This window comes from Mchenga conophoros, linkage group LG13, assembly GCF_057382185.1.
Source record: "Mchenga conophoros isolate Kocher_MC1m ecotype Shallow Benthic linkage group LG13, M_conophoros_male_GT1.1, whole genome shotgun sequence".
NCBI classification, from domain to species: Eukaryota; Metazoa; Chordata; class Actinopteri; order Cichliformes; family Cichlidae; genus Mchenga; species Mchenga conophoros.
In genome coordinates this window covers 12,827,557-12,854,684 of record NC_140538.1, presented here as the reverse complement: position 1 = coordinate 12,854,684, position 27,128 = coordinate 12,827,557, and the positions used below count along the sequence as shown (strand labels likewise).

Sequence of the window (27,128 nt, the reverse complement as noted above, 5' to 3'; positions counted from 1 at the left end):
GTTTTGATGTGGTGATTTGCCAATAAGAAAGGATAATTTAGGGGGTTTTAGGCAACCATTGTTTCTCTTATCCACTTTCCAAATCTCATCCACTTCCTTAAAAGTAAAGTGCCATTAACTGTCAAATTCAAGGTGAGGAAATGAAAACTTACGATGGAAAAATAAGATAAGGCAAAATCTGTCATCTTAGATTTGCCTATTATGGATGAGTAGGGATTCATATATAAATATATATATATATATATATATATATATTCAGAATATTAAAGGGCAGACAGAAATAAACAGCCTGTCTCTCCTAGATGTAAGTGAAAGAAATGAAGCTTGATTTGATTCACACAATAGCAAGGACCAATAGGAAAAACCCTCCCATTCTTGAGGAGGGAAAGGGGTGGTGGGGATTCAAACTAAGGCAGGCTTTACAGTGACTCAAACACGCTCAAAGACAGACTGCAGACAGTCTCCACGACACTAAGATATGGGCTTACTGTGACTGCAGTCTGGAGCTTATTTTCTTAATCTAAAAGCCAAAAAGAGAACATTAGACTCAGAGAGAAAGACGTTGCCCAAGAGGATGGGAAACTGAGCACGTCCCAAACTTTAAGAAGGGAAGAAGAGGAGCAAGAACAAGCCTGAGGATACCGCAGATTATGTTGCCATGGAAACCGAAACTTGGAAGCGGACGCAAGGACCACTGAAGGTGGACGATCTCCCTTGAATGCATCGTCGACACATCACTGTCCCGCTGCACACATAAAAAGGTATGCGAACCATACATTACATTTCGATAGCACTGACTTTATACCATATTGAATGCCTCAAGACTCAAAAAAGCGCTTCAGCAGATGATTTTACATATAATCTTTCATAACGCATGGCTTGCACTAATTTGAAATTATTAACATTAAGTTCAAGAAAGTTTTCGATATTAGATAATACACACGGGCAGCTATGGTATCCCATTGTAATGTCCGTTTTACACGGAAATATAATGATACGTTATTTAAAGGCGCACAGCTTTGCAGCACATAAGAGGAAATGTGACCGTGTACGTGAACGCGCCATGTAGTCTAGCGTTTGGATTTCCCAGAGAGAAGAGAAACTGTCTGAGTGCTGGTTCATCATATCCCACGTGAGTTTCTGACTGACTGACTCAGTGCGTCTCTGAGTGACTAAGTGCAGAACCATGTAATTGGAACGGCGGTAGTTGTACAGCTATTTAGTATAATGTCCCAGCACTGATGGTTTGATTCCCACTGGGGCCACCCATTGTAAAAATATACACCTTCAAGGCGTTGAAAGGTGTTCTGGATAAAAGTGTCTGCTAAATTACTATAATTAGTGGCTGGAGGTTCCAAGTAATTAGTGTTGTGAGTGAGAGAATTAGTGAGTGATGACAGCCTGTTGTACTTTTCTTCTTAGTGAGCTTAAGAGGCAGTTTAGCCTTTCCAGTGAATATGAGACTGAGACATAATGATCTTAATGAACACTATGTGTAGTAAGACCATTTATGTTACTACAATAGCCTGTGGGTGCTGAATAATCTCTACTCTTTTCTTTTCCTCCCTGTTCAGTTGCACAAGTTTATATTCCCTTACGTGTTCTCTTTGTGTTGTGTGCGCTGATACCTCTCCAAGTTGGTTTGAGAACATATGTGTGCATGTGTGTGCGTGTCCCTACAGTATGCGTGCGGGGAATGGTGGGGAGTTTGCCTTCTGATCCTGCTTACGGCTCTGGTGACTGCACCACCTTGTACAATCTGCTCTGATGTCAAAGAGGATTTAGCACACAGACACATTGTAATTTCTTAAGCAACAGAAACCACGTCATTGTGAGTCTCTGGAGATAGTAGCACTGGCATTTGATAGCAAACTTTAGTAACACGGTTAACGTGTCAAGTTTGCACTTATTATATGTAAACAGGAACTTCCCGCTGATGCTGAGGAACGTGAATTAAAACTGTGGAGTAAAACTGCAGTTTTGGCCTGTTGTGGCACATTTTTCAGTTGAAAGCAAACTTTGATATGCCAACAAATCATGAGAGTCTTCAAGAGTAACCATCCTATTACACAGTGGCCTTCTGGTGTAGCAGGCCACAGTAACTCACCAAACATTGCTCAAAGTCAGAGAACTTACATCCTAGTGAAGATCCTAAAGTGGTGCTCATTGGATAAAGAATACTTTTATTTCATATATCATAAAAATATAATAAAGTTTTCCAGCTTGAAATACCTTAAACAAGCTGACACAGATTATAAATGTAAGAATGTGAAACAAAGCTATTAAAGAGGAAACAAAAGGAGAAAAACATTTTGTTTAAGTGTAAATGGAAGGTGGTGTTAATCGCTGTAGCTTATAACGTCTGCAGTGACAACTAGTGTACTATCACAGGATTTCTAATTGGCCTTCATCCCCACTAAAGCACTTTATGTTGCTGAGGCGAAGAAGTTGTCTTACATTCTTGCCAGTACTTAGCTTGGAAAGCATTATATCTGGGCTGCTAGTCATTATCAAGACGGATTGTGGTGACAAATGGCTACCCGAACTGCCTAAAGCGGCTTCCTGGCGATGTTGGCGTTAGACACATTTACACAGCAAAGCCCCTAAAAAGAGCCCCCCAACCCCCAGCTGTTAATGAACCAACAGTGAAGCGTAGTTTGGGAAAATGCAATCCGCAAATGCAGATAATGACATGGTTCCTCTTTGTGTAATTGGCTCCGAGTGAAAACATTTAATTTACCTCTCTTTCCCTTTTTCTCTCTCTCTCTTTGCATCCTGTGTATGTGCGTTTGACTCTGTATGTGTGTCTCTGTGTGTGTGATTACACACACATGTGTGGCCACACATGGGTGCATATGCGTGCGCGTGTGCGTGTGTGGCTACCCGTGTGTGTTTGAGGTTTGAGCTGCACGGTGAATTAAATGCAGTTCTACTGTAATTAACTGCACTTACCAGTCTATGTATGAGACTTTCTGACGCACCAATAATTGAGGCATCAGGTTTTGTTTGTTTTAACCTGCCTTTGAAGACGTGCTGGGAAGATGTTTCGCATGGTTTAGTGGAAGTACATCTGTGTGTACAAATTTGAAAGCCTTGGAAAGGATTCTCCTTTCTTTATTCAATTATTTAACAACTGGATATTTGAAATCTTCAGATATTTAGCTGCCAGGCTGGCGATTTTCATGAATAATTTTGTTTTTCATTTGACTTCAAGATTTGAAAAAAAAGGCCCATTGTTATCCAGACAGAAAACATTACCATGGTATTATCATGCCATTCTGAAAAACAAAACATAACAAGTTCCCACTGATGATAATAGCTGTTTTCCAAAAAGCTTGTGTCTAGCTCAGCAGTCTCTCTGGTATTTGTGTCTGGCATTTGTAATTTCATTAGAGGTTTGAATTTTGGAACCAAGGTCTGCCACAGTTCAGTGAAGCATATTCAAAGTATTTGTGGTTCTGGTAAAACATAAAGCTGTGTTTGTGGACAATATTAGTGTTTAGCAGACACAAAGATTGTGCTCAGTTCTGTCCCAGCATTAACACTCAAAACCACAGTCGCCTCCTGCCTCTAGGACTGTGTGATGATCGGTGCTGTGTGTCCAAGAATAAAAATCACAAGAGTGACAAAAAAAGAAAGAAAAAGCTCACAAGGAGGGATGAAGTTATATTTTTCATGAACCCCAAGTAGTGTTGGTTTTGTTTCCCGGTGTGTCATGAGTCCAGAAACCCCAACGAGTCTGCAACCCCCTCTTTCCCCCCCCCATCTTCTATCCCCAACCACTAACCATCTACCTCAGACTCCCCCAAAAGCCCCTGAATCGTTACCCCAAAACCACAATTTGTCTTGCAGAGAGATTGATGGGTATAGCTCAGCAGGGCCACTACTCTAACACCAGCTGAGTTTGGGGGTGGAGAGGAAGCGCAGTTGCTGACTGTATAGGTCATTTGTCATGCCCTGTGTACACAGTCAGTCAGGTCATCCCTCCCCAGCCCCAAGAGCTATCCAGACTGTAGATCACCGGAGTCACATGGCGCTACATAAGAGACTGATAGAGGGAAAATGGGAAAACAAGAGCCTGGACACAAAAGCAGAGCATGTGACCCTGATCAGGGGTTTGTGCACTTCAACTCCCAGTCAGCAGGAATAAGATGGAGCAGGTAAAGACAAATGAGACTGTCCTTAAGTGGAAGGTAGTTCACTAAAAGATGAAGTGGGGTCAATATTCTCTGATAGAGCAGGTGGGGGAAAGACAGTGGGATTGTTTACTTTAGTTATTCTAACCTTATGGTGGGTGAGCGTAGGGGAGTATATATATGGTCTGTATGTGTGCAAAAATGTACATCTCTAGAAGAACCACAGACATTATTTGGATGTCCAGTTCCCGATTTGGATATGATTTAGGTGCCAAAATCATAATTTCCTGTGTAAGAACTGGCTTAAATGTGTGTCATCTGGACACACATTGTTACTTCAGCCATATAATTGATCTAGTTCCTTAGCAGACTGTACACAGATGTCTTAAGAAAAAAGCAAAGCAAAACCAAACTATAACAAAAAAAAAACCCTTTAAAAAATTCATCAGATTAGATTTGAACAAGAAAAAAATTAACAGTACACTCCATTTTCTGTGCTTAACTAACTGCAACGTATGGCTTTATTTATTTTTTAATAAAAAAAAAAAATTCATACTTTATATCTGGTAGATGGACTAACAGCTGCTGTCTAGCTTATGGCAAGTGCTGCTGGGACAGTGATATACAGACTCGAGTGCTCATGCTGCTCAGACAGAGCTGCCATGACCTCAGGGTCAAGGGCAGAAAAAAACAAGGCAAAAAACAAAGTGGATTATGATAAAGTAATTTGTTCCATGTCAGAGTGAGTTGCAGGTTCAGGAAAGGAACAAAGAGAACATACGAGCAGAGCAAAGAAGAGTCTGCGAATAGTAGCAGCCAATGGCCTTGAGGCCGTTTGGTTCTCTGTCAGAATTTCTAAGTTGGTGTCATGCAATGCTTGTCAAGAGCAACATCTGCTGAAAAGATGCTTGAGTGATGGTCAAAAATGTGCTGGCGCAAATACTGACAGCTTGCACACGGGCGCGTACTCCGTTTTGACTCAAAGAGGAATCATTTCTCCAGATCATACCATCTCTATGGTGCTGGCATTGTACAAAAGGCACTGGTGATTATGGACAATATAGGCCCATAATCACTCTCACTTTAGTTTTCTTCACGTATATCACCAAAGAGTAGATGAGTGAACTGTACGGCTCTCCGACTCTTTCCCTAATAACATGCAGATGGGCCTCTCTAATGCCTGTTTACATATCTGCGGCATAGTTCATGACTAAAGTAAGCAAAGCCCTAATTATTTTACCCAGCGACGGGACCAATAAAATCAACTTCCCCTTCTCGTTATGGGTGTTTAAGTGTATCCTTTGATGGCAGGGCTTTATTTATTTTTGGAAGAGTTGCGTAGCCGAGAGGAAAGCAAATAGAAGTAATGACACAGAGATGCTGACAAATGGGGGCCCTGGTGATGGATTCATTTCCTCAATGATGCCTGGAAGGCTAAACTGCAAAGGTGGCTCAACAGGAATGAGCATTCTCACAGTTGCAAGCATAATTGGCAACATTAGTATCATGTAAGCATTTGTGTGACTGTCATGTTTCATCTCATACTACCTAAACGTGTTACACCAGCTTTAGTGTAAATGTCCAGATTCTGTTTGTGCAGATGTCTTTCTCCGTCTATTCGCTACATTGTATAGTAATGTATCTCTCTTTGCAGAATGCTGTGGAGAATAACTATCCCTGTCATACTGGCTGGGGTGCTCTGCATCACTGCAGAGACCAAAAAGTCCCGTCCTCAGGGAGCCATCCCATCTCCATACAAGTCCAAAGGAAACCTGTCTGCGGACCGTCACCATCGATTGCTTCAGCAGAAACCAGAGGTGCTATCCTCTAGCCGGGAAGCCTTGGTTGTGACAGAGCGCCGTTACCTCCGCAGAGACTGGTGCAAGACCCAACCTCTTCGTCAGACAATCAGTGAGGAGGGCTGCCGCAGCCGCACTGTGGTCAACCGTTTTTGCTATGGCCAGTGTAACTCATTCTACATACCACGGCATATGGGTCCAAGCTCGAGTCAGGGACAGAGTCGAGGCCAAACCTCAGGCTCGGGAAGAAAAAACCACAACAAAGCCCAGGAGCCATTTCAGTCCTGCTCCTTCTGTAGGCCACATCGCATCACACAGCTCACAGTGCAGCTAGACTGCCCAGACCTGCAGCCCCCTTTCAGACACCGCAAGGTGCAGAGAGTCAAACAGTGTCGCTGCATGTCTGTGGATGTGAGCGGCCATGGGAAACTGTGAAGGGGGACTTAAAGGTCTTTCGAATTTGGAATGACATCATTTATGTGCTGTCAGAGGCAGAAATTCACAAACTTAGCCAAACAAGGACTGGCTTCAAGAGGAACTGTTCTGCATCGTGTTGTACAAAGAATGGCTTGTCTTGCAACAAAATGAAAGATGGAACTAGAAATACACAAAAGCTCAACAATGATTTAATTAGAGAGTAGCAGCCATGTTCATATGCCAGTGCGGTTAAAAAGGAAAAAAAAAAAGAATAAATCAAGTGGCTGTGTAGAGACAGTGATAATAAAGCTGTTGGTGTTTAACAATGGACATTTTTTTAGTTGTAGCATTTCAAAAATATCACATCTACCTAAAGGAGTCAAGAAAGTACCTCTTAAAAATGACAGAACATTATGGACACTGAGGATGGCCAAGCAAAAGGAAGTGCATTAAAGTAATGTCCAACTGTATAATTAGTGCAACCAATTAAAACAGTCTTTGTAAAATGTGTATCTATAGGTGGTTCTACAATCTTAGACAGCTTGTCAGTATCTTTTTTGTTGTCGTGTTTCACAAGTATTCTGTTACCCTTTTTGTTTTGTATTAACATGATGATGTCAAAGAAAAGATGAAACAATTCACACCATCCACCTGCTTGGATACAAACCTGATTGTATACTGTACATTTTCCACAAATATACTAGCCAGGAGACAAAAAATAAAGAAAAAAAAACTGCAGCATGTGTAATGGAGTTGCAATGCAATGTATACAATATATACACGTGTGTTTTAAGTATGTAAAAATATATTAAATCTATTTCATATAAAACAAAGTGATGTGTAGTGTGCATATAATTTGCCATATGATAAACAGAAATTGATCACCAATAACAGAATTTTTATCACAAAAATCAGGGTAATGTCTTTTATTCAATAAATATATATTTATATTATTTTTAATGGTCAGATGTATTCAGTCAAAACACAGTGCTGGTATTGTACATTAAAACCACATCACATGATTCTACTGCTGATTTAGCCAATGGATATTCACACTCTTTCACATAACACAAAAGGTAAAACTATCTGCATAGGATTTTGCTTGAAAGAAAGCATATTTACATTAATGTTGAAAAGAACAATAGTGGGGATTTATCAGATCACATGACTTAGAAAGACATGACCATTTAAATAAAAAACACTAAAAGATGAGGTGCTGTATGTAAAACACGTAGAATTCGCAGTTGAAACGCACCAGATGAAAATCTTGAAAGGAGTAAATTAGTTATTTTTCAGGCCATGTAAACAGACTTTTCTTCCTTGTAGGTATCATTGAATCACAATTGATGCATCTCAAAAATAAGCTTTGTTCAACTCATTTAAAGTCTCCACTATGCAATAAGGCACCATGTAGAAATATTATAAAATCCTGTGCTTTTCACCATCAAGGGAGATGTGAACAACGTGTTAATGGTTTTTCTAGAAACTGAGGGTTGGAAACGGCAATAAAAAATGGCTACATATTATGTATACTGATAAAGCTTGAACATAGTGTCACCAAAAAACAAAACAGAAAAAGAACACCAAGTATTTATAGCAAATTTTCATGCAACTTGAATTCAGTAATCAGCTTAGGGATGCCTTTTTATAACACAGACTCGTTTCATTTTGTGAAATGGTGGGTAAGGACATTAGCTTTAATCCCAAGTTTAAACGATACACTTTGAACCAGCTCACACTCGACAGCCCTAAACCAATTGAAAACAAATACTGGGAGCAAATAAACGCTAAAAATGACTGATGACTCGTGTCAGATTGTACAAACACAGCTTGTGCAATAGGCTAGGTGATGATAATTTTCCATTGTCTGCTTCAGATCTTCTTACCCAACTTTGCTTTCTGTGGAAAAAAAAAAGACAAGAAAAAAGTGTGAGTTATTTACAGCTGGAAGCACTGGCGCTCCGCTCTAAAATGTTACTATAAGAGCCAGGATTGTTGTTTCTTAAAACACTGACAAGCATTTGCGAGCAATTGGGTCTGTTAGGTGAAAGAAAAAGGCAGGTACTGCTAGAATTACAGTAAATAAATAGAAAACAGATGACTCCATACAGTAATAAGAAAAAGTAAAATGTTATGCATACTATTCCAGTTGCATGTTTGGGTGTCACATTGTAGGAAGCCTTCTGCCTGGCCTGTTTAAAAGACTCCTCTGCCATTTTGACCCTAAAAAAAAAAGGAGAAATAAATGCCAATCATGTGATAAAGATGTTAAGAGCAATTAATTAGCTGCATAGAGCTACACAGAGTCACTAAAATTCACCATTACACCATCAAAAAAGAAAAATGTAGTATAGTGCTAAAGATTTCAGGTTTATACCATCCAAGTTGTGGTCATGGGGCATTTAAACACAAGGATTTTGGTTTGACAGGAGGCCAGACCTTCTACTCTGAAATGATTCACTCTAGTTTACTATAGCAAGGAGAGGGCCAGAAATGTCACTACTCATTTGCTCTTTAAAAAGAAAAATGATTAACATGCTGGCATTGAGTGAGTAGAGCAGTTTATACTAGCAGACTCGCCTGTTGTCTCTACCCATTACATGTTCAATGCATGGTAGTGCTGCATCTTTGCATGCCCATACAGGCAGAAGTGAGGATTACCATCTACTGTTCCACATATGGCAAAGGACAAAGAGTTAATGCTTTCAAATTAGTTTTTATTCTTTCCTACTGAACAAGCAAAGACTATGACATTGGACCTCGCTTACAAATACTATCACAAGTCAATCTTCATTGGAAATAATGGACCAATTTGCTTTTTGTTGACATATGCAGCTATATCTTCATATTTATCAAACCACTGGAAGCTAACTGGATGATGCATGTGTTTTTTTTTCGTTGCTGGGGTAAGGACAAAGATTTGGGTCATTTGCCCTCTTTCCCTTCATGAATTTGAATGAATCTGATAGGATCTTCAGTGAACATGAGATGCACTGCATGTTATTAATGGTTTGGAAACTCAAGCTTGGGGAAAATTCAAAATGAAGGAGCACTAGGCACATCTGTTATCACATTTTAAGGCTCCCAATCAGAGAAAATAAGAAAAAAAATGGACTGATATCTCAGCAATACTCCATTTTTAGTCAAAAGTTTTAAGCGTCCTATCAGAGGGATTTATCCGTATCATGGAAAATGTCACATTGTGTGGAACAGGAATCTTCATATGGCTCACCGCTCTTGTAAGATCAGCTTATTCTGCTTCTTCCACTGGTCTTTAAAATCTGTGGAAAACTCATGCCAAATGGAGAAGAATGTGTGGGGAGAGACTTCTTTCTCTCCTGCCTTCGGTTTGACTGAGAAGGATACACTCAACTCCAAGAAACTGAGGACAGAGAAGAAAAACATTACTTCAAGACCAAAACATTACAACACGAGATTACAGAAAACTATACCAATTATTGTGAAACTTGGCAGTCCTACGCAGATATGCAAAATATGATAGCTAATCTTGGAATAATGTGCTTTTTGGAGATTTAATAGTAAAGAATAAAAACAATAATGACCGTGCATTTCAACGAAAAAAAAAAATGCTATTAGTGCTGCAAAAGCAAGAAAATCTGACTTAACCAAAATGATGAATTTTGCTGTATCGCTCCTTTTCCTTATCCATATGAACCTCTTTTGTATGTTTGTGTATACATACATGCACATACTCTATTGGTGTGTAAGCATGAGTGATGAAAGACAAAGGAGCCAAAGACAGATCTTGCAAAAAGAAAGTGTGCATAGAGCAGCGGATGACATACACTAAGGTGTTAAATGTGGCAGCAATTTTGAGTGGATTAATATCGTGGACAGGTTGGGGTCTCTTTGTTTGGAGTGTGCTATAGGAACACATTCCAAGCCAGCAGTAACAGAAGCCTGGAGCCATGGCTGTCTACTCTCGCTCCACTTAGATAAACAACATAGACACTGCATAGGGGGCCTCCCGTCTACTGAAGGCCTGGCATGACGGCCTGCACCTTCCATGTAATTGAAGGAACCAGGAGTCATAAATATTGACAAAGCTGCAAGATTATATTTCTTCACTGCAGCGAGAGTATATCACTTTAAACTGTGTTGGATTGCATTATACCTTACTTTCAAATTCACAACTACAATCACTGCTTTGAAACTTAAAAGACGACCAAATGTAAATCCAGGAAATAAAATGCAAAGTAACATTTATTTTTTGAGCAAAGATATGTAGGAAAAGGTTTTTAAACACACACACACACACACACACACACACACACACACACACACTACTCTTCTTACATCTTCTGAGTTTCTGCTAGCTGGTTCTCCTGCATTTCCAGTTCAGTTTTGGCTGTGAAAGAGTAAGAAAAAAAAATTATGCATTTGCAAATAGACGGATTTTGCATTTCCCTTAAAAGACAGCTCTTTCATTTATAGTGTGATTTGTATATACCAGGAGATTCAAGATGTCACCATTACTTAACTCAAAAGTCCTGCTCAGGGTCAACATCGAGCCATGACATTATTGAGTGTTGGATTGTATGCTGTTGCACAACTGACAAATGAGTAGTGGAGATTGCAGAACAAGTGCTTCTTTGTGTAATATTACTTCAAATGGAGACAGATGACTGTGTTCACGTTTGTGTGAGGTGTGAGGGAGTAGTTGGACATCATGGTGCACATTAGCAAGCAGTTCCAGCAGACCACAACACTTATCTTGGGGTGCCATCGGGATCATTTTGACTGCGTTATAAATTATGATATGAACGAAAAGCAGTCAAATGTGACAGCCTTGGTTAGACAAGCATCGCAGGTTAGTACTCATCAAATTTCAGATCCAAGGGCTGATTTTTCATCTCATTTTTTTCAATATATCAGCAGTTGTAGAGTCGATCCAGCTGTGTTTTGTTGGTCTATATCTTCACTATGGTGCTGTATAACTGTCAAAAGGCTAGGCATTAAATTCTTGCCCAGATAACATCTCTTTTCCCTCAAGGTCAGTAATGTGTAACCTGCTGTCTTAAACTGTCAAATGATCAGAAATGACCTATGGCCTGCAAATAGCTTTGTGAGACAGATGACAGTAGATGGAACAGAGAATCTTTCCTGGCACAAACCCGTGTGCTGCTTTTACCCAGTTGAATATCTGCTTGCTTTGTGTAATTGAAGCCAGAACCACATCTAAAGATCTCAGACAAACCTGCTGAGAGGAGCTCTATGCATTATCATTCTAAAGTGCTAAATCACTCTGCAGCCTACAATCTTGCCCGTCACTGCAGATTGTCCATCAAAAATGATAACAAATTGATGAGAAATATGAAGTTATGCGACAACATTTTAAAAAAATTAATATAAAATATAATATATAATAGACTGTTAAATAACCTTTATCATGCCGAATGATTTAGTATCAAGTCTATATAGTTTGCTCTTTTCTAATAATCTTATTGTGATGTTGTTAAGATATTGTGATATTATGGGAGAGAATCAAACAAAAGAGGAAAACTTAAAAAAAAGGTTATTTAAAGATATAAAACATCAGCATTGTTGCACAACATCAACATGTCTATCTAAAGTCAATATTTCTTTTTTCCATAATGTGCTATGCATTGATATTTAAAAGTTTATTTAACATTCTTGGCTTATTTGCTTTGATTTCTTAGGTTGCAGTTAGTAGAAAATGTAGCAAGAGTATGCCATCAGTCATACTAGTAATCTTTACATTCATCAGAAACAGATTATCACATGGCCGGTGCTCTCTTGCTAGTCATATTGACTCCATCAAAGGCCTGCATGCATGAGAATTTGTGAAGTGAGTGGAGAAAATGGAGCTAGACCAAACAGCCAAGCTCCAACAAGTCCGCTCCCACTGTTATTCTGTGGTTAGTTGCATGGTCAGAAAATAAACAAAAGCGGTTTAAACTGTGGAGCCAGAAACGGTTTAACCCCAGGCTTTTTAGAAATTACAGAAATAACAAAAATAAGACATTTGGCTGTTGTTTCTTTTTTCACTGCTGCAGTGGAAGAACCTCAAGAATCCCGTCTGGAGCCTTGTGAGTCACATGTCCATGTTACAGTGCTTACATTCTGGTCTCAGAGGAAAAACCTCATCATTTGCATCAAAGAGAGAGCCCCCATATTTCTCTCAAACGCACAGAGAGAGGAACGGAGATGGGGAGAGGTGGAAATGGGAGAGATGCTTTCATCTGCAGACTTCCTTTAAAATGGACAGTGAGCATTACTGCTGAAGCACATATGCTATGTATTAGACTCTCATTTGAATACAAAAGCAGTTGGAAAGAGGCCTGCAAGTTGGGTCCTTCAGGAAGATTGGTCACAGTCAACTGAATGTACCCAGGGTCAAAGCCAGTGCTACATAAATAATGACTATTGGTTTGTTTTTCTAAAACAAGTGTTTAAAAAAAAAAAATCCAGTAAGTCTTACACATTTGAAGTAGACTGCAATAATCTAATATTGCTGCATGCAGATGTTAGATTACAGATAAAAGCTCAACTTCATGACATCTGGTGAATATGACAAATAAACACGATTATATTTTGGGTAGATTTTGATGCTATTTAAACAAAAATGCGGTAGCTTTTTCCTGTTGACTGAAAATTTGCAGCTCACAAATTTTATTATCACAGCCACGGTACTCAGAGGCCAAACCCTTTGTTGTTTTCATCCAAATACCTCTAGGGCAAAGTATCATTATTCCAGTCAAATTCCTCTACATCTGAGTGCACAAATAAAGACCAAGTAATATTCAAAGTCTACTTAATGAAAAAGATAATTTTCCAAAGTCTGTTTTACGCCACATTATACAGTTCTCCTCTTGGCAGTCAATTTACAGCAAGAAGCTACATGACAAGTTCAAATTTAGATTTTTTTCCCCCCTTTGAGTCAGAGCAAGAGTGCTTCATTTTATTAGGCAGAGATCACGATTAAAAAAAAACCTAAACTGACTCCAAGTGCAGTCATGATCTTTCAAAACAGATAGGCAAACTTGAAACAACATCAGTGAATTATTCAATACACCCTGAAATAAACAGAGGTCCCTATGGAAACTACACTGACTGAGTCTTTGTGTGTGTATAGCAACTGTAAAACGGTATGAAACAGATCTTAAATGTGTTTGCAGGCATGGACAACTTGCATCATTCTGATGGATGAGCTGCGTCACATAGGCTCACACAAATCATTAAATTAAAGCATGCACTCTTAAAGTAGTAAATTATTTCTATGGAAAGGTCTGATACTTAACATGCAAATTCAGCTGCAGATCTGGCAAGGATTTTCAGCAGAAGAACAGTGTTTATGGAACTCCAAATACACTACAGTGACTATGTTTAAAGTAGGGCTGAACGATTATGGAAAATAATCTAATTGCGATTTTTTGCCCCAATATTGCGATTGCGATGCGATATGCGATTATTTTTTAAGGTCTTTGTCTTCTGTATTATTAAACAAAGACAAGCAATACATCATATAGTATGGCCAATACTATATTACATTAATTTTAAACTGTTCTTTCCTGGAAGACAGACCTCTGTTATGATGACATGAGGTGATGCATGAATTGATGACTGACATTTTTATTTAACTTCTTCAATCACAACAGTATATTTGAACATACACAATAGTTTATTTTTAGCTTACAAACATCTGAGCATAAAGTGCTGACAAGGAACCCTGGTGTAAACATTAAAATGAAAGTCAGTACAATGTGCAGATTGCAGAAATATACATAAAAAAAATCAGTGGCTTTACCACACTCAGTTTTTCGACATCTGTGAACTACTAGACAGTCATTCAATTAAAAAATAATATTAAATAAATAAAACTAATAAATACAAAATACACACATCTTACTGATCTCTGCAGTCAGTAACATTACACATAAAGTGCAAACATAATAGCAATTGTATAAACACACACACAAACACGCCTTTAAAATTTAAAGGCGTGAAATTGGACTGTCTAGTTCTGATTAGCGTCACCGCTGTCTCGGTGGAGTTTAATAAACTCGGCCGTCTGCTTCTTGCTATCTAAAATATAACCAGACACTGGTGTAAATTCTCGACTGTCTCATACTTCTGTTTAATAAGTTTTCTGTTTGACGTTTAGTCAGCTGTGTGAAAACCAAGGAGGAACCCACCCGGGGGATTAATAAAGTTTTATTTTATCTAATCTAATAACTTTAATCTCAGCCAAACCGATTTACTCACGAACAAACAAAACACTGAAAAAAGCCCAACAATAACATTTTTAGGTTGTCTAAGTGACTTATATATTACGTTTAACCCGAGCAGCGAAACTCCGCGGTGATCTGAAAATGATGTGCCGGGAGTTGTGCCGTTCTCGGCCGCATCAGTAACCCTCGAGCTCCCGGCTAGCTGTCGAGCTGGTGGGTAGCAGACGTCTCCGAAAACGTCGAAGCACTTTTGCAAATATGCGATATCTTGATAAACCGAGCAGATATTTGATGTTTACACAGCTACTTTCTCGCCTGAAAATATGTTAAAAGTTTATTTTGTGACCCAGAAAGATTAGTAAGAGTAATTTTAAAACTTAGTAGCGGCCGCCATTGTTGGAAACTGGAGTTTGGCTGGGCCGCGCTATGAATTCTGGGATATGGTAGGCCATGAAGGACACACCCAACCCATCCTTCAAATTCGGGGAAAAGGAGGACTCATTTGTCGGCTGCATTCGGAGGAGTCTACGAATTTGGACAGCCTTCGGCTCGTCGCTGTGACGTAATCGGTCTACAAATGCGGCCTCAGGAGGATGCAGCCCATGAATTTGGACATGTGCAGAGTATAATCGCAGCCTTTGCGGTTAGAAAATTGCACTTGATCATGTCGCGATATTATCGCAAATACGATATATCGTTCAGCCCTAGTTTAAAGTAATGAAGGAACATATTAGTGCAGTGGTGTGGATTGTCAGTAATAGACGGCTATGGTACAGATACAAAGATACATCAAGCTTTTGATACAAAGAGCCAAACATTGCAGTTCATTGTTGAGTTTAATATTTAAATGGAATTCACTGACAGTCGAGTCAAATAGACTGTAGACAAAATCATATTCAGTTGTTTTCTCACCTCGATTGAGAAATTCATCCATCTTGTCCTTGAATGGTTGCAGGTTCTCTTCAGAGGACAATTTGCAAACTTTCTCCGTTTCAGCAGAGCATGCTGAAATAACAAAAGATTAGAAGATAAGGGGGGTGGGGGAGTCTTTCCAGAACAGAAATATTTTATCCACCATTGGCGCTTTAATTATCTGCAGTGCTCTTTAACCTAGCTGAGCTTGCTTTAATAAATCTCTACTGAATTTTTGCTGAATAAGTGTCTGCAAAGACATAATAACCCATAATGACTAATAAGTTAGCCCTAGCAACCAGGAAGGCCTGCGGTCTGATCCCAGGAGAAACTTATTGTTACGCTCGATCTGCAAGCATAACAGATACACAAGCTCAGCTCAAGGCCTTAGAGGTGGAGAGGCCATGAGACGCTTAAGGGAACAACGAGGTCGGGACTGGGCAAGTGGTAATTCATCGACCATATGGTGCCTCAGCCAAAAAGGCAAAGCAAGCTCTCTCTCCACTGCATTACTTGCTGATGTCCTTTGGGCCAGCCAAGGCCATTTCTACGCCGCCTACCTATCGGAAAACCCCTCTGGGAACTGTCATCGAAGCCCATGTCTGCTAGAGCACTCAGCTACCTCTGCTAGGTAATGAAGAGGTCTGCAGGTATAGCATGTGATGATGTATTTATGTATGGCCAGTATGTGCCACAGCCACTGGGGTCGAAAGTCAGTTTCCCCTGTGAGCAACTCCATCTTTATGAATTGCAAATAATGAACAGCCTAAAGAATCATTACAGCAGAGAAAAAACAATATTTGGCAATACGTTTTAGGCGTCTGATTGGTTTAGCAGCAAAAACACATAAAACATGATAGAGAACAGACCAGGTTTAGGGAATAGTCGATCAGGCTGCAAGTACACACTCACGTGCATCATTTTGCTCAAAGATACACTTTAAAAAAAATAAAAATAAAAAAATCACCTCTAGAGCAAGAATAATGAAAATGAGCATTTTCTAAATGCTGCATAAATTAAGATGTTTTTCACTCAGCCAGTGAGTTTGGCTTGTCATTATCAAATATCCAAACCTTTTCCTGTGATCTTAATGTGTAGTGACATAACATTAATACAGTTCTCCATTATCCTATTTTACTTTGTGTTTTTGCGTTCCCACTTAAGAGTTATTGTTCCACAAACTCCATGGTTTGTGGAATTATCACATAACCCCCTTTTTCTTGATTCAAGTTCATTCTGTGCTGACTTTTTAAATTTTAAATATAAAAAGCAAAACTAAAGGACAAGATCCAGAGCTGGTAAATGAAGCCAAGGCAAAGTGGGGGGGGGGAAACAAACAAACAAAAAACAAAAACGTGACTCTTTACTGCACCAAAAAGCATATTCTAGACCAGTTTTACTGATAACAACATGAAATAGGGTGAATATTTTTCTTCCACCTCGACTTCTTAATCAGGGGCATGACCTTTTTGACTGACAGGCCTCTCACAAACAGCTCGAGATTAAGCTGGACTTCTTCACTGTGTGTATCTGGTGCATGTGGAGCATTTTTAATGTATTATCTAAACACTAAGGCTTAGGTGAGTGAAATTCTGGTGTTTTTTTCACTTAGCACTAATCAGCCAATGTGGTTGCACCTATGCAGTTTATGAATACAGCTTGCTAACAAGGGTAGCTAGCCTTAGCTGATAAATTAGCATTCCAACTCTTAGCAACTTCTAGGTCTAATAATAATAATAATAATAATAATAATAATAATAATTTGTGTCACCAAAACACTATTGTTGAGGATTAAATGCTGACCCTGTGTGAAAAACATGGTTAATAAAGGTCATTACTAACCATGTTACATGTAGTTTCCCCAGTTGCATCCAGATTCTTTTACTATTGTAATGCATGCAGAATGTGGTTGGGTCGCTGAAACAAGTAAGTTCTTTCCTGAAAAATGGGTCATCTGGATGGTTAATGTTTCTCCTAATACGGTATATATTAATCAGCCTTAATCAAATCTTTGCAGATCAGAGAAGTATCCATACCATGTTCACTAATGCACCCCTACAGTATCACAAAAGCTTGCTTTTGAGCTATGCACTGAGACGAAGCTAGGCAGTCCCCTGACACTTGAGTCCTGAAGACCAGCATCTATAATTTTCAGTTGATTATGAGTCACAGGACAGTTTTCCACATTGCCTGAGTCCAATTTAAAATGTTTGGGTAAAGAGTTGGCACCAGTGATTCATCATCATGTTTAAAAATGTTTTTTCCTTGTATGGTGGTTTTAGTTAACTGTGTTTATTGACAATATATTTTGTAAGTGATTTTGAGCTGGTGTGCTGATTTCCACTATAGAATTGAGGCTGTATTTAATCCAGTGAGGCCAGAGTATCTGACTTTTTTTCAATACTTGTTTAAGTCTTCCTAAAACAGTCTTACTGTTCTTTTTAAGTTAAGAAATTTAATTCCTAAATGGCTTAACTATTTATCCATGCAGTGTATCACAGAGTAATAATCCCTTTATGTCTTTGCATCTGAAAAACTTACTAGTATGCCTTTTATATAGCCAGCTATGTTATTACTCTAATTAACAGTGGGTTCTTCAACTAGTTGTCGAACAACCCACACCACCCCATCTCTTAAAACATGTCACGAGTAACAAATTTAAAATGAGCACATATTCCTAAAATAACATTTGTCTTTCTATTGTTTTCAGTTTAACGCAGGATTTAAATGACTTGCACATCATTTCATTGTGTTTTTATTTTATGTTTTACACAGTGGTCCAACTTTTTTGGAAACGTGATTATGAATAGCTGCAGTTATCTTCTGAATAGTCTCATATTTGTATTTTTGAGTTCCAGGACAATGAGGAGAGCCTGAACAGACTCTCTCAGTAGTAGAAGTTCCTTGACCTTTCCCTGTCTATATTTCTCTTTCTCGTTCATGACGACAATAAAGGTACGCCAGGTCCAACATGAGTCTACATCTGACAAGTAACATCTGCTTCCAGTTAGCTTGTCTGTACAACAAACAGATGCTATCTCAATGTTGACTGGCCTGTGCAATCCACACATGACCATAGCTGGTCAGGTCTGGAAAATTATTTTGCATTATGCAAGCAACACTTAAATTCATACATTTTTTTTATCATGTTGCATAAATATCAATGCAGTGTCATTTTAAACATGCTATAAGACTTGCAGTAATTACAGAACAACCAAGTTTACAACCTTGTAAGCATTTTGTAAATACTGTGTTTAGGATGTGCCCACAAGAAGGAAAACTATGGAATGTAAGTTTATCACTGTACCATTAAGGTCTTTCCTCAACTTGCGGAGATCTCTTTGAAAGTCCTCAAACTTCATCTGGGAAGCCTGGAAAAGGTCCAGGGGCTCAGGCAGAGGGTAGACGCATGTCTCTTTGCCAGCATCCTGGTTAAAGACAACACACATACATGTGCAAAAACACACACACTGCAATGTCAAAATCAATCTTTCTCAAATGGAAGAGGGCCTCTCTATACTTTACACACAAGGCAAGATTTAAATAAATGTCTTGAGGGACCGACATGTACTTATCAGCAGTTCAGACATGCCAGAGAAGATGTCTAAAACTACAGCAGATAATGACCATTAAGCCGGGGTCACAAAGCACATGTCAATTCTCCTCATCAGCATTAGTGACAGGTCATAATGAGTGCTACAGCTATGTCATGCAGGTTGATTTTGGCAAGCTGCATTACTGAGTTCATCTCATCTGGAGAACCTAATTATTTACACTAGCGCTGCTTTGGATGCTGTGCCAATGAACAGACTGCAGGTTTGAACGAAGCCAGACCAAAGCAGAGTAGGAGCGGGAGATGAAGAGTGAAAGACAGAAAGAGAAGTATAAGAGAGAGCCCGGGAAAGCAAGAGAGGGAGGGAGAGGTAGAGAGAGATTTGTTTCTGCCGTAAATGAGGAAAGGGAAAATAAATAATTTGATAAAGGATAAGCCATGGTATCCTCTGGCAAGAGAGGAGATGAAAAGAGAGCTCTGGAAGGATTTCTAAGCAAATCAGACTAAAACAGAAAAGTGATTCGAATAAACAGGAACCAAAACATACCTCATCAAAGTGCCTTAAATAGTAAGCAACAATGTAGGACAAAAGACTCTGGGAGTTATCCTGAAAGAAAGAGAAAGATCCAAATAAATAAACCAAGATCCCTTTATTTATTAATTTAATCATTTTGGAGCAGGACGTTTTAATTTCTGCAGGGCAAACAAGAATGGAGACAGCAGCCTTAGAAGTTAGGAATAAATCATGACATTGGAAGAGTACTACAACAAAACAACTGTGCTTGGCTGGCCGTCATAACTTAAGAGTTGGTGGAAAGTTTGATGTTCTTTATGGATACCTTACTCTGTCCGCCACTACAAAAACACAAACCATTGCGTCCTTATATGGCAGTGCCAAGGGCACTCCGAGTCTGCTGTGATATTGAATCAGAGCAAACACGATTGCTTCTCCTCAAAATCTGCCCAGCTATGGTCATAAGGCTTGACCCCTTGGAGAGAATACCTTTGAAACCCTGTGTCCCATTTTAAAACTATTATTTTCCTATTTATATTTTACTGCATAATGTGAATTAAACAAAGCTAGACAGACCTCTCTTCTATACATTTTTTTTCTCCCCCACTTCTAATCCAGTCCTTTCCAGGTTTGTTGTGAATTACACATCTGCAGTTGCAAAGTAAGTGATGTTTGCTTTTACTCCAGTACTCACACTGCTTTTAACGTCCTTCAGTTTTGGCAGAATGTCCAAGGTGAAGCCGTCAGCCTGCCCTCGAGACCGATTTCCTCCGTTCATAAAATTGCCAAAAGCCAGCACCAGGCCGAGCACCTGCAATACGGCCTCACTACTCTGGAGAGTCTGAGGTGAACACACCACACAGACACGCAAGATGAAGATATGAAGGCTAAACCGAGTGACATGAAATAAAACAAACTGAGAAGAAGGCCAGTGGCTCACCTTGCACACTTTCTGAAGGATTTCAATTTTGCGGAGGATTGAAGTGATACATTCATGGAAGGTTGACTGAAAAAGGATGCAGAACACCCTTTCTGAGAAATTGGAGATTTGTGATAGCTGGAACAGAAACCTGACGAAGGACAAGACCAGTCAACTTAAACCATATATTTAATAGCAAGACATTGAACAGACTTAGTTTAGAGGGTGTATTTAGTTCTTACTGTTCTGGCTTGTCTAGTGGTTTGGCATCTTCCTTGCCTTTGGCAGATTTAATGTGCTTTTTAATGCTGTCCATCTCATCATCTTGAGCTCTCTGTCAAAAGAAAGTACACATTAAGTTGAAATAGAAATTGGTTACAGTTATGACGCTGACAAAAGGTTATTTTATTTTACTTAAACCTAAACTAAGCTAGCCAAAACACAAAGTGCCTCTACAAAAGCCTCGAGTCATCACTCATTTCTTGATACTGTGACAGGAAAATGCACTGGCACCATCTTTAGGATCATTGTCATTGCTGAAAATTGAAGCTGTTGTCAATCACATGCTTTCCAGATGGCATCGTATGATGGATCAAAATCTGAGGGTAATTATCAGTGTTCATAATTTCATAAATTTTGACAAGATCTTCAACAGTGCTAGCTGTAATGCAGCCCTAAACCATGACAGCACCATGTTTTCTTCAGTGTTGTACTCTCCTGACCTTATTCAAACATTTTGATGATTTTAACCAAAATTTTCAATTTTGATTCGTCACTCCATGAGACCTGTTGTCAGCTCTTGTGCAGTTTGCATACCTCAGCCTTTTCTCCCTGTTTCTCTTTCCTAAGAATGGCTTCTTGACAACCAGACTGAGACCATTTCTGATGAGGCTTCAGAAAAGTAGATGCATCAACTGAAGTTCCAGATCAGTTTCTCAGATCCTGTGTCAAGTCTTTGGCGAATATTTATTTTGACTGTTTCTTAATTAGATGACTTTCAGATGAAGTTTATCTGCTCTAGAGTTTTTTTTTTCAGGCCTGTTTCTTTAGACCTGCCACTTTTGTGTCCTGAACTTTTAAATTTGTAAGCTAATACTACTTTGTGAATCAAGTTGTTGGTAGAAAATTTTTAGAAATGCTGGTTTCAAACTGTGTTAACATTGGCATTACTGTAGATTCAACTAAAGAAGTGAGAACAATTAGTTTTTGTCTAAGCCGTTAGTTGTTGTTTTTTTGTTTGTTTGTTTTTAAAGTGGCTCACTGGAAGGAAAATATAAACAAATGAGGGTCGACTCAAGACTTTTGCACAGCTTGATTACAAGAGAACATGCATGGATATTGCTGAAACATATCTGTGTATGTATTTCCTTTATTTTGGTAAGGATCAAGGGTAGCGGTGTCACAGTCAGGAAACCAAAATTTAAAGAAAAAAACTAAAGAAGAAAATCTGTGAAAAACCACATCTGTAAGAGAAATGGGTGGGACACTGACAGCACAGGAAACAGTATTAAGTGCTTTATAAAATAATTTGTTTGGATATTACTTGAATCACTTTTATCCTCTGAGTCACACCCAGCACTCCAAAGTGGTGAAAACATACATTCAAATTAAAGTCCATCCCTTGGAAATAGTGAGCCTTTTTGTAATAGCTGAAAAAATACACATTAGAAGGAGTTATACTTGGACATGTTCCCAAAACAGCATGTGAATGTTGAATGATTTTTGAACAAAAATATCAATAGATGCTTCTTAGACGTAGTTTTGCAAAAATAATTGTACTGGTGTTTTTTCATTCCCCCCCCCCCCATTTGTCTCTGATATCAGCTCACTGAAACTTTTGAATGCTCATCCATGCAAAAATTTGTTGCAAGGTGTTTAGAGGTTTTCTTGCACTTCAAACCCTGCAACATTTCAGTTGGATTGGTCTTTATTTGCGTGTCTTAGGCCATTCACAACCCCCTACCCTCCCTAATTTTCTTCCCTTTTGATGTCTGGAAGCTTTATCTCAAGTGTAAAAGAATTCTCAAATTATGTTTTGTACATAAACTCAACCATATGCCAGCCTATACAGTATAGGTTTCACAAATGCTAAAAGTATTGCCTTCAGCCAGACTACATTCCTGACTATTATCCTGCTGCCAGGCTCTGGACCACAGTTTTATACAAGGTGGTTTAAAAAAAAGCAAGCCAAAAATGCCCCTTCATTTCACAAGAGGCAAAGACAATAGATCTTAATGTGTCTGACGCAGAGGGGCAAAACAATAAAACCATCTCCAGGAAGAAAATGTAAACTCTCTCTTAGTCCCTCCAGAGCCCTTAGACCCCCAAAGTCTGAGTCTCAGCAATCTGGCCTCATCCTCTGTTTCTCTCCATCCTACTCTGGGGTTTGGCCTCGGCATGGATCCTTGGAAAACATCAAACACCAGCATCAAACGCACGAAGGGCCAGATTAGTATTCTGCACACCGCTGCCTTCTGTCGGTGAGGGCAAGCTCTCCTTCGCCTTCTCTCGAGATGTTTTCAAGTGTAAATATATTTAACACAAAGCAGATCCTTTTCAAAGGGCAGCAGTGGAGCCCAGCAGTGTTTGGTGTAATTGGGGACAAGTAGGCATTAGCGTGTGATCTTTGAATTGCTAGGGCATGTTGTGGTGGTGGTTAGCATGAGAAATACAGTCCCATGTGGAATATCAAATGCAAAGTACAGTAGGATGATATTTGTGATGCCAGAATACTAGAGGTAGCCAAATGGTATTCATTACGCAAGTTTCTAGTACAGGGCTAAACAGAGCCAGACAGGCCTTAATCACTATTTATGTCACTCAGTTTTCAATGAAACTACATTTATGAGATACTTTGTACCTTGAGCTGCCAAATAATCGACCCCAAATGACAAGTTACATTGTGTAATGATATGTAAACTATATCTAGTCTTTTTTCAGAGCAATACCATGCAAAATGGGGTTTGAGGTGATCATATCTTGTTTAAAAGTTTAGGAGAGTCTGACTCACTGACCTCTCTGTTATCTACTACCAGCTGAAAGAAGTCTGAACTTGAGACAACTAGTCTGGGGCCAGATTATGGCTTGATATTAGAGGGTAGGGAGCAGTGTCCCGCTATCACTGTGACCCCTTTAATGACACTGGCTTTTTGTTCAAAGAACAGGAGTGGCTATAATCTGGAGCTCATAGACTTAGCGACTCTGTGTGCATCTGTCTTTATCCTCATACTGTACACTACGTGCAAATTTGTGTGGGTCAACATGTTTGTTTGTGAGCATGTTTGTGTGGGTGAGAGAAACAGAGAGTGAGGCAGAGAAGGCTGATCTAGCTCCTAGCACAGTGAGTGAGGGTGTAACCATTAGAAGCCCCTCACATTCCTAAAGACAGGCTGACTGTGCTGCCAACTGTGGTTTAGGGGGCTGGAGACCCACAGACAGGATGGAGTCTCGCAATACAAAAGAGAAACAATTTGGCTCTGCGACTCAATAACATAGCCTTAGGCCATAAGGGGGAGAAGCAGAGGGAGAGGGCTTGAAGTCTTGGGGTGACTGGAGAGGTTAGAAGACTTTTGATCCTGAGTTATGACACATTGGTTCATAACTACAGCTTGTCTCAAGCCACAGTCTCATTCCCATGATCAACATTATTAATATGCCTCTGGCAGCCAAAGGTCTAGGCCTCTCCTGTGTAGTTGTGCCAAAAAGTAATTCACAGGAATTTCACAGCATCTTAAAAATGTATCACAGTTGAAATGTGGAAAACATACTCATTTTCATGTTCTATTATTTACTGACCCGACTTCGAATGGTCCCTGAACCATTTCTACTGGGGCTGGGGAGATTTCCTATCAGACGAGCTTGATGAATATGTATTTACTCTATAAATGGAAGTCTTCACAGCCAAAATGGAGACATATTGGGAAGTACTGATGACAGTTCTGTAATTCTTTGCTAATATTATATGATTTACCTTGGCAAAGCTCACTGTAGTCGGCTCTTTTTTAAAACCACATCGAAGCTCTGACACAAATCCTGGAGTTTCTCATCTATCATTTCCTTTGCACATGGGCATTACAAAAGTTGAGTCAATCAGATCCAGAGTGTAGAAAACATGTTTACTACGTAAAAGCTTTGGTTCCCTTCCAGGGCAGCAGACAGACCTACACATGACTGACGCTGTCGCCAAACAGCACACATACCAGTACAGTTTGTGGCTTGCCTGTTTGTTTTAGTATCTAATGCACATTTCCTCAGTTCACCCCTTTCAAGTGGAACATGGAATAAGACTTAGATAGAGAAATACGTTCGCAGTAAAGTGGCATCTCTGAAATGTTGCTACACAATAATGTAATTACAGATTTTTTTTCACCCCTACAATTTAAACAAAAGTTCAGCCTTTGATAATGTTGGAAAGATATATTTTGATGAATGACATTTGGTGTTTTGTGGTTTACCCTCAGTCAAGTGAAAAATAAAACAACACTAACATGTGATGATTTCTTTTTTGCCATTTTGTTGATATCACTGCTTTATGAGTCTTCTTGGGTTTCATTCTATAATGGAATGATTGCTTGTTATTGATATATGGCATGAAATGTGCAACAATAAATCATTCTATTTGTCACTAGCAAGCTGTTCCAAACTCATACTTTTACTGCAAACCACACAGGAAAAGAAAAAAGATCAAGGTTTTCCCTGTGCGAATGCTGCCATCAACATCAGCCTGAGCTGTCGGTGGAGTTGCTTTGTATAATTTTCCTGGGCTGGTTGCTCAACATTGTGTATTTATGCGATTCTGGATTGGCAGGAAAGTTCCCAAATGTATTTCAGCTTGGGAAATTGCCTTTTCACTAGTCTATTGACTCATTGAAAACCACTGTCCGCATGATCCTTTATCATCCTTCCTTTAAAGTAAAAACATTTGCAAAGAAAAATGTTATTATATTATTTTTGTGACCATATAAAATAGCTTTGATTCCAAAGTCTTTGTTGTTATACTCACATTTTCATAGAGGGCTTGCAGAGTCTCCAGATCAACAACAGTATTGTCCATATTTAGAACGGCTGTGGATGGAAAGAGAGGGTGACATGGTTAATGTTAATGTTAACACTAAAGCATATCATGACATTCTTTTACCTTGAATGAACACCATTAACAAGTCAGAAATCAAACTAACACAAACAGACTGACAATTTCATAATCTCTAGTTTATACAGTGGTTCTTTTTTTGAAACAACAACTACAAACAAAGGTAGAATACCATTTCCTGCCGGGGCTGAAGGTGCCATGAAACAAGGACAAAAATGATCTCATGCCCACAAAAAGTGACACGTCGTATGCTTTAAGCTGCACAGTTATCAGTTCTCATGACGATAGCATGCAAGGAGCCATAAACTAAAACATAAATATGGAGGTCTTAGAAACCTGTCAAAGGTACAAAGATCTGTGTTTGAACTCCTGTGTTTGAATTCCTGGTGTCGCCTTTTTGTCTCGGCGCGAGGACCTGGCGCCCTCGAGCATTAATCCTTTGAAAGTAAATGTTTAAAGACAAACAGAGCCCGGGGGTCTGTGGTGTTGAGGCTGAGGTGTTGCTGTACGCACAATCACCCAGTGCAGTGCTTGACACCTATATGTGTATTTCACCATGCTGCAGGGGCCCAAAATCACTCACAATATTTTGATCTGTTGATTGCTGCTGAGGTACAGGGGTGAAGGCTAGGGTCACAGAGGCTAAAGCAACTTTGAATCAGAGAGTTTGCTTAGATAATGAATACAGAAGGATGTTTTAAGGCTTTTACAGCACAGCTGAAAAATAAGATCAAAGAAAAATGATAACAAATATAAAACTAAAGGATGGTCAAGCATGTGGAAATAGTCTGATATCACTTTCTCTCTGTAGGCAGTTCTGTTGCCTTTTTAATCTCGTCACTCTTCTTCTACAAGTGCAAATCAACTCCTTTTTTTTTTTTAGTTCTTCGCTGTCACTTCCTGACCTCTTCACACACTGTTTCTTCCAAACCCGCCACAAAGAAACTGCCCTTTTCCATTTCTCCCACTCGTTTCTTTTAACCATTTGGTTTTCATTACTATCCAAACCAGTCTGGCTGGCTTATTTGACTGGAGACTGTTTTTTTTTAGGAGAAAACCATATCGTCACGGTGACACAGGACCTCTTCTAACTGAAATCCAGACCCATCTGCCCAGGTCTATCCTGACTATCACATTTGACCCAAACATGGCGCCGGTAACCGCCATCTCTGACGGAGGCTGGTGGTCTAAAACGCCGACAGTGCACGGAAGTGTCCTATGAAAAATGCAGAGTGTGGGCCAAGTCTGAAAACAAACAACAACAGCTGTGAGGAAAAAACAAAAAAATGTCTAGACTTCTCACTGAGCAATTGCGCCGTCATAAAACTGACACAATCTAAATCAATGACTCAGAAGTTGTTTTTCTTCATGTCAGAGATCTCAGATTTACAAAGACTTTGCTAGTCATTGACCAAAATCACGAAACCAACAGGAAACGAAACTAATTCATTACACTGACAGGAACAATTACAAAGTTTGGGCAAATTAATCTCTCTTTGGTAAACAAATCGTCCTTTGATTCTTTAATTATCTTAAACCTCTAATAGCACAAGGGAACATTAGATCATGTCCGGAA

General features: G+C 39.2%; 2 protein-coding genes across 2 annotated transcripts in view; one reads left to right on the top strand and one right to left on the bottom strand.

The window, feature by feature from the left end:
* Positions 1-411: 411 nt before the first annotated feature.
* grem2a (gremlin 2, DAN family BMP antagonist a) lies at positions 412-7,185 on the top strand. Its single transcript, XM_085296513.1, has 2 exons — positions 412-761; positions 5,791-7,185. The coding sequence occupies exon 2, from the start codon at positions 5,792-5,794 to the stop codon at positions 6,368-6,370; it is 579 nt and encodes a 192-aa protein (XP_085152639.1). The 5' UTR covers positions 412-761; position 5,791; the 3' UTR covers positions 6,371-7,185.
* Positions 7,186-7,248: 63 nt separating this feature from the next.
* The window catches only part of fmn2a (formin 2a), a 40,250-nt gene continuing 20,370 nt past the window's right edge, over positions 7,249-27,128 (bottom strand). Inside the window, exons 8-18 of the mRNA XM_085296512.1 lie at positions 25,466-25,527; positions 20,706-20,797; positions 20,485-20,614; positions 20,239-20,385; positions 19,578-19,637; positions 18,785-18,905; positions 15,478-15,570; positions 10,670-10,721; positions 9,585-9,734; positions 8,494-8,575; positions 7,249-8,251 (exon numbers count right to left, since the gene is read on the bottom strand). Coding sequence (XP_085152638.1) covers positions 8,225-8,251; positions 8,494-8,575; positions 9,585-9,734; positions 10,670-10,721; positions 15,478-15,570; positions 18,785-18,905; positions 19,578-19,637; positions 20,239-20,385; positions 20,485-20,614; positions 20,706-20,797; positions 25,466-25,527 — 1,016 coding nt within the window. The 3' untranslated portion in view covers positions 7,249-8,224. The remainder of the gene's footprint in view (positions 8,252-8,493; positions 8,576-9,584; positions 9,735-10,669; positions 10,722-15,477; positions 15,571-18,784; positions 18,906-19,577; positions 19,638-20,238; positions 20,386-20,484; positions 20,615-20,705; positions 20,798-25,465; positions 25,528-27,128) is intronic.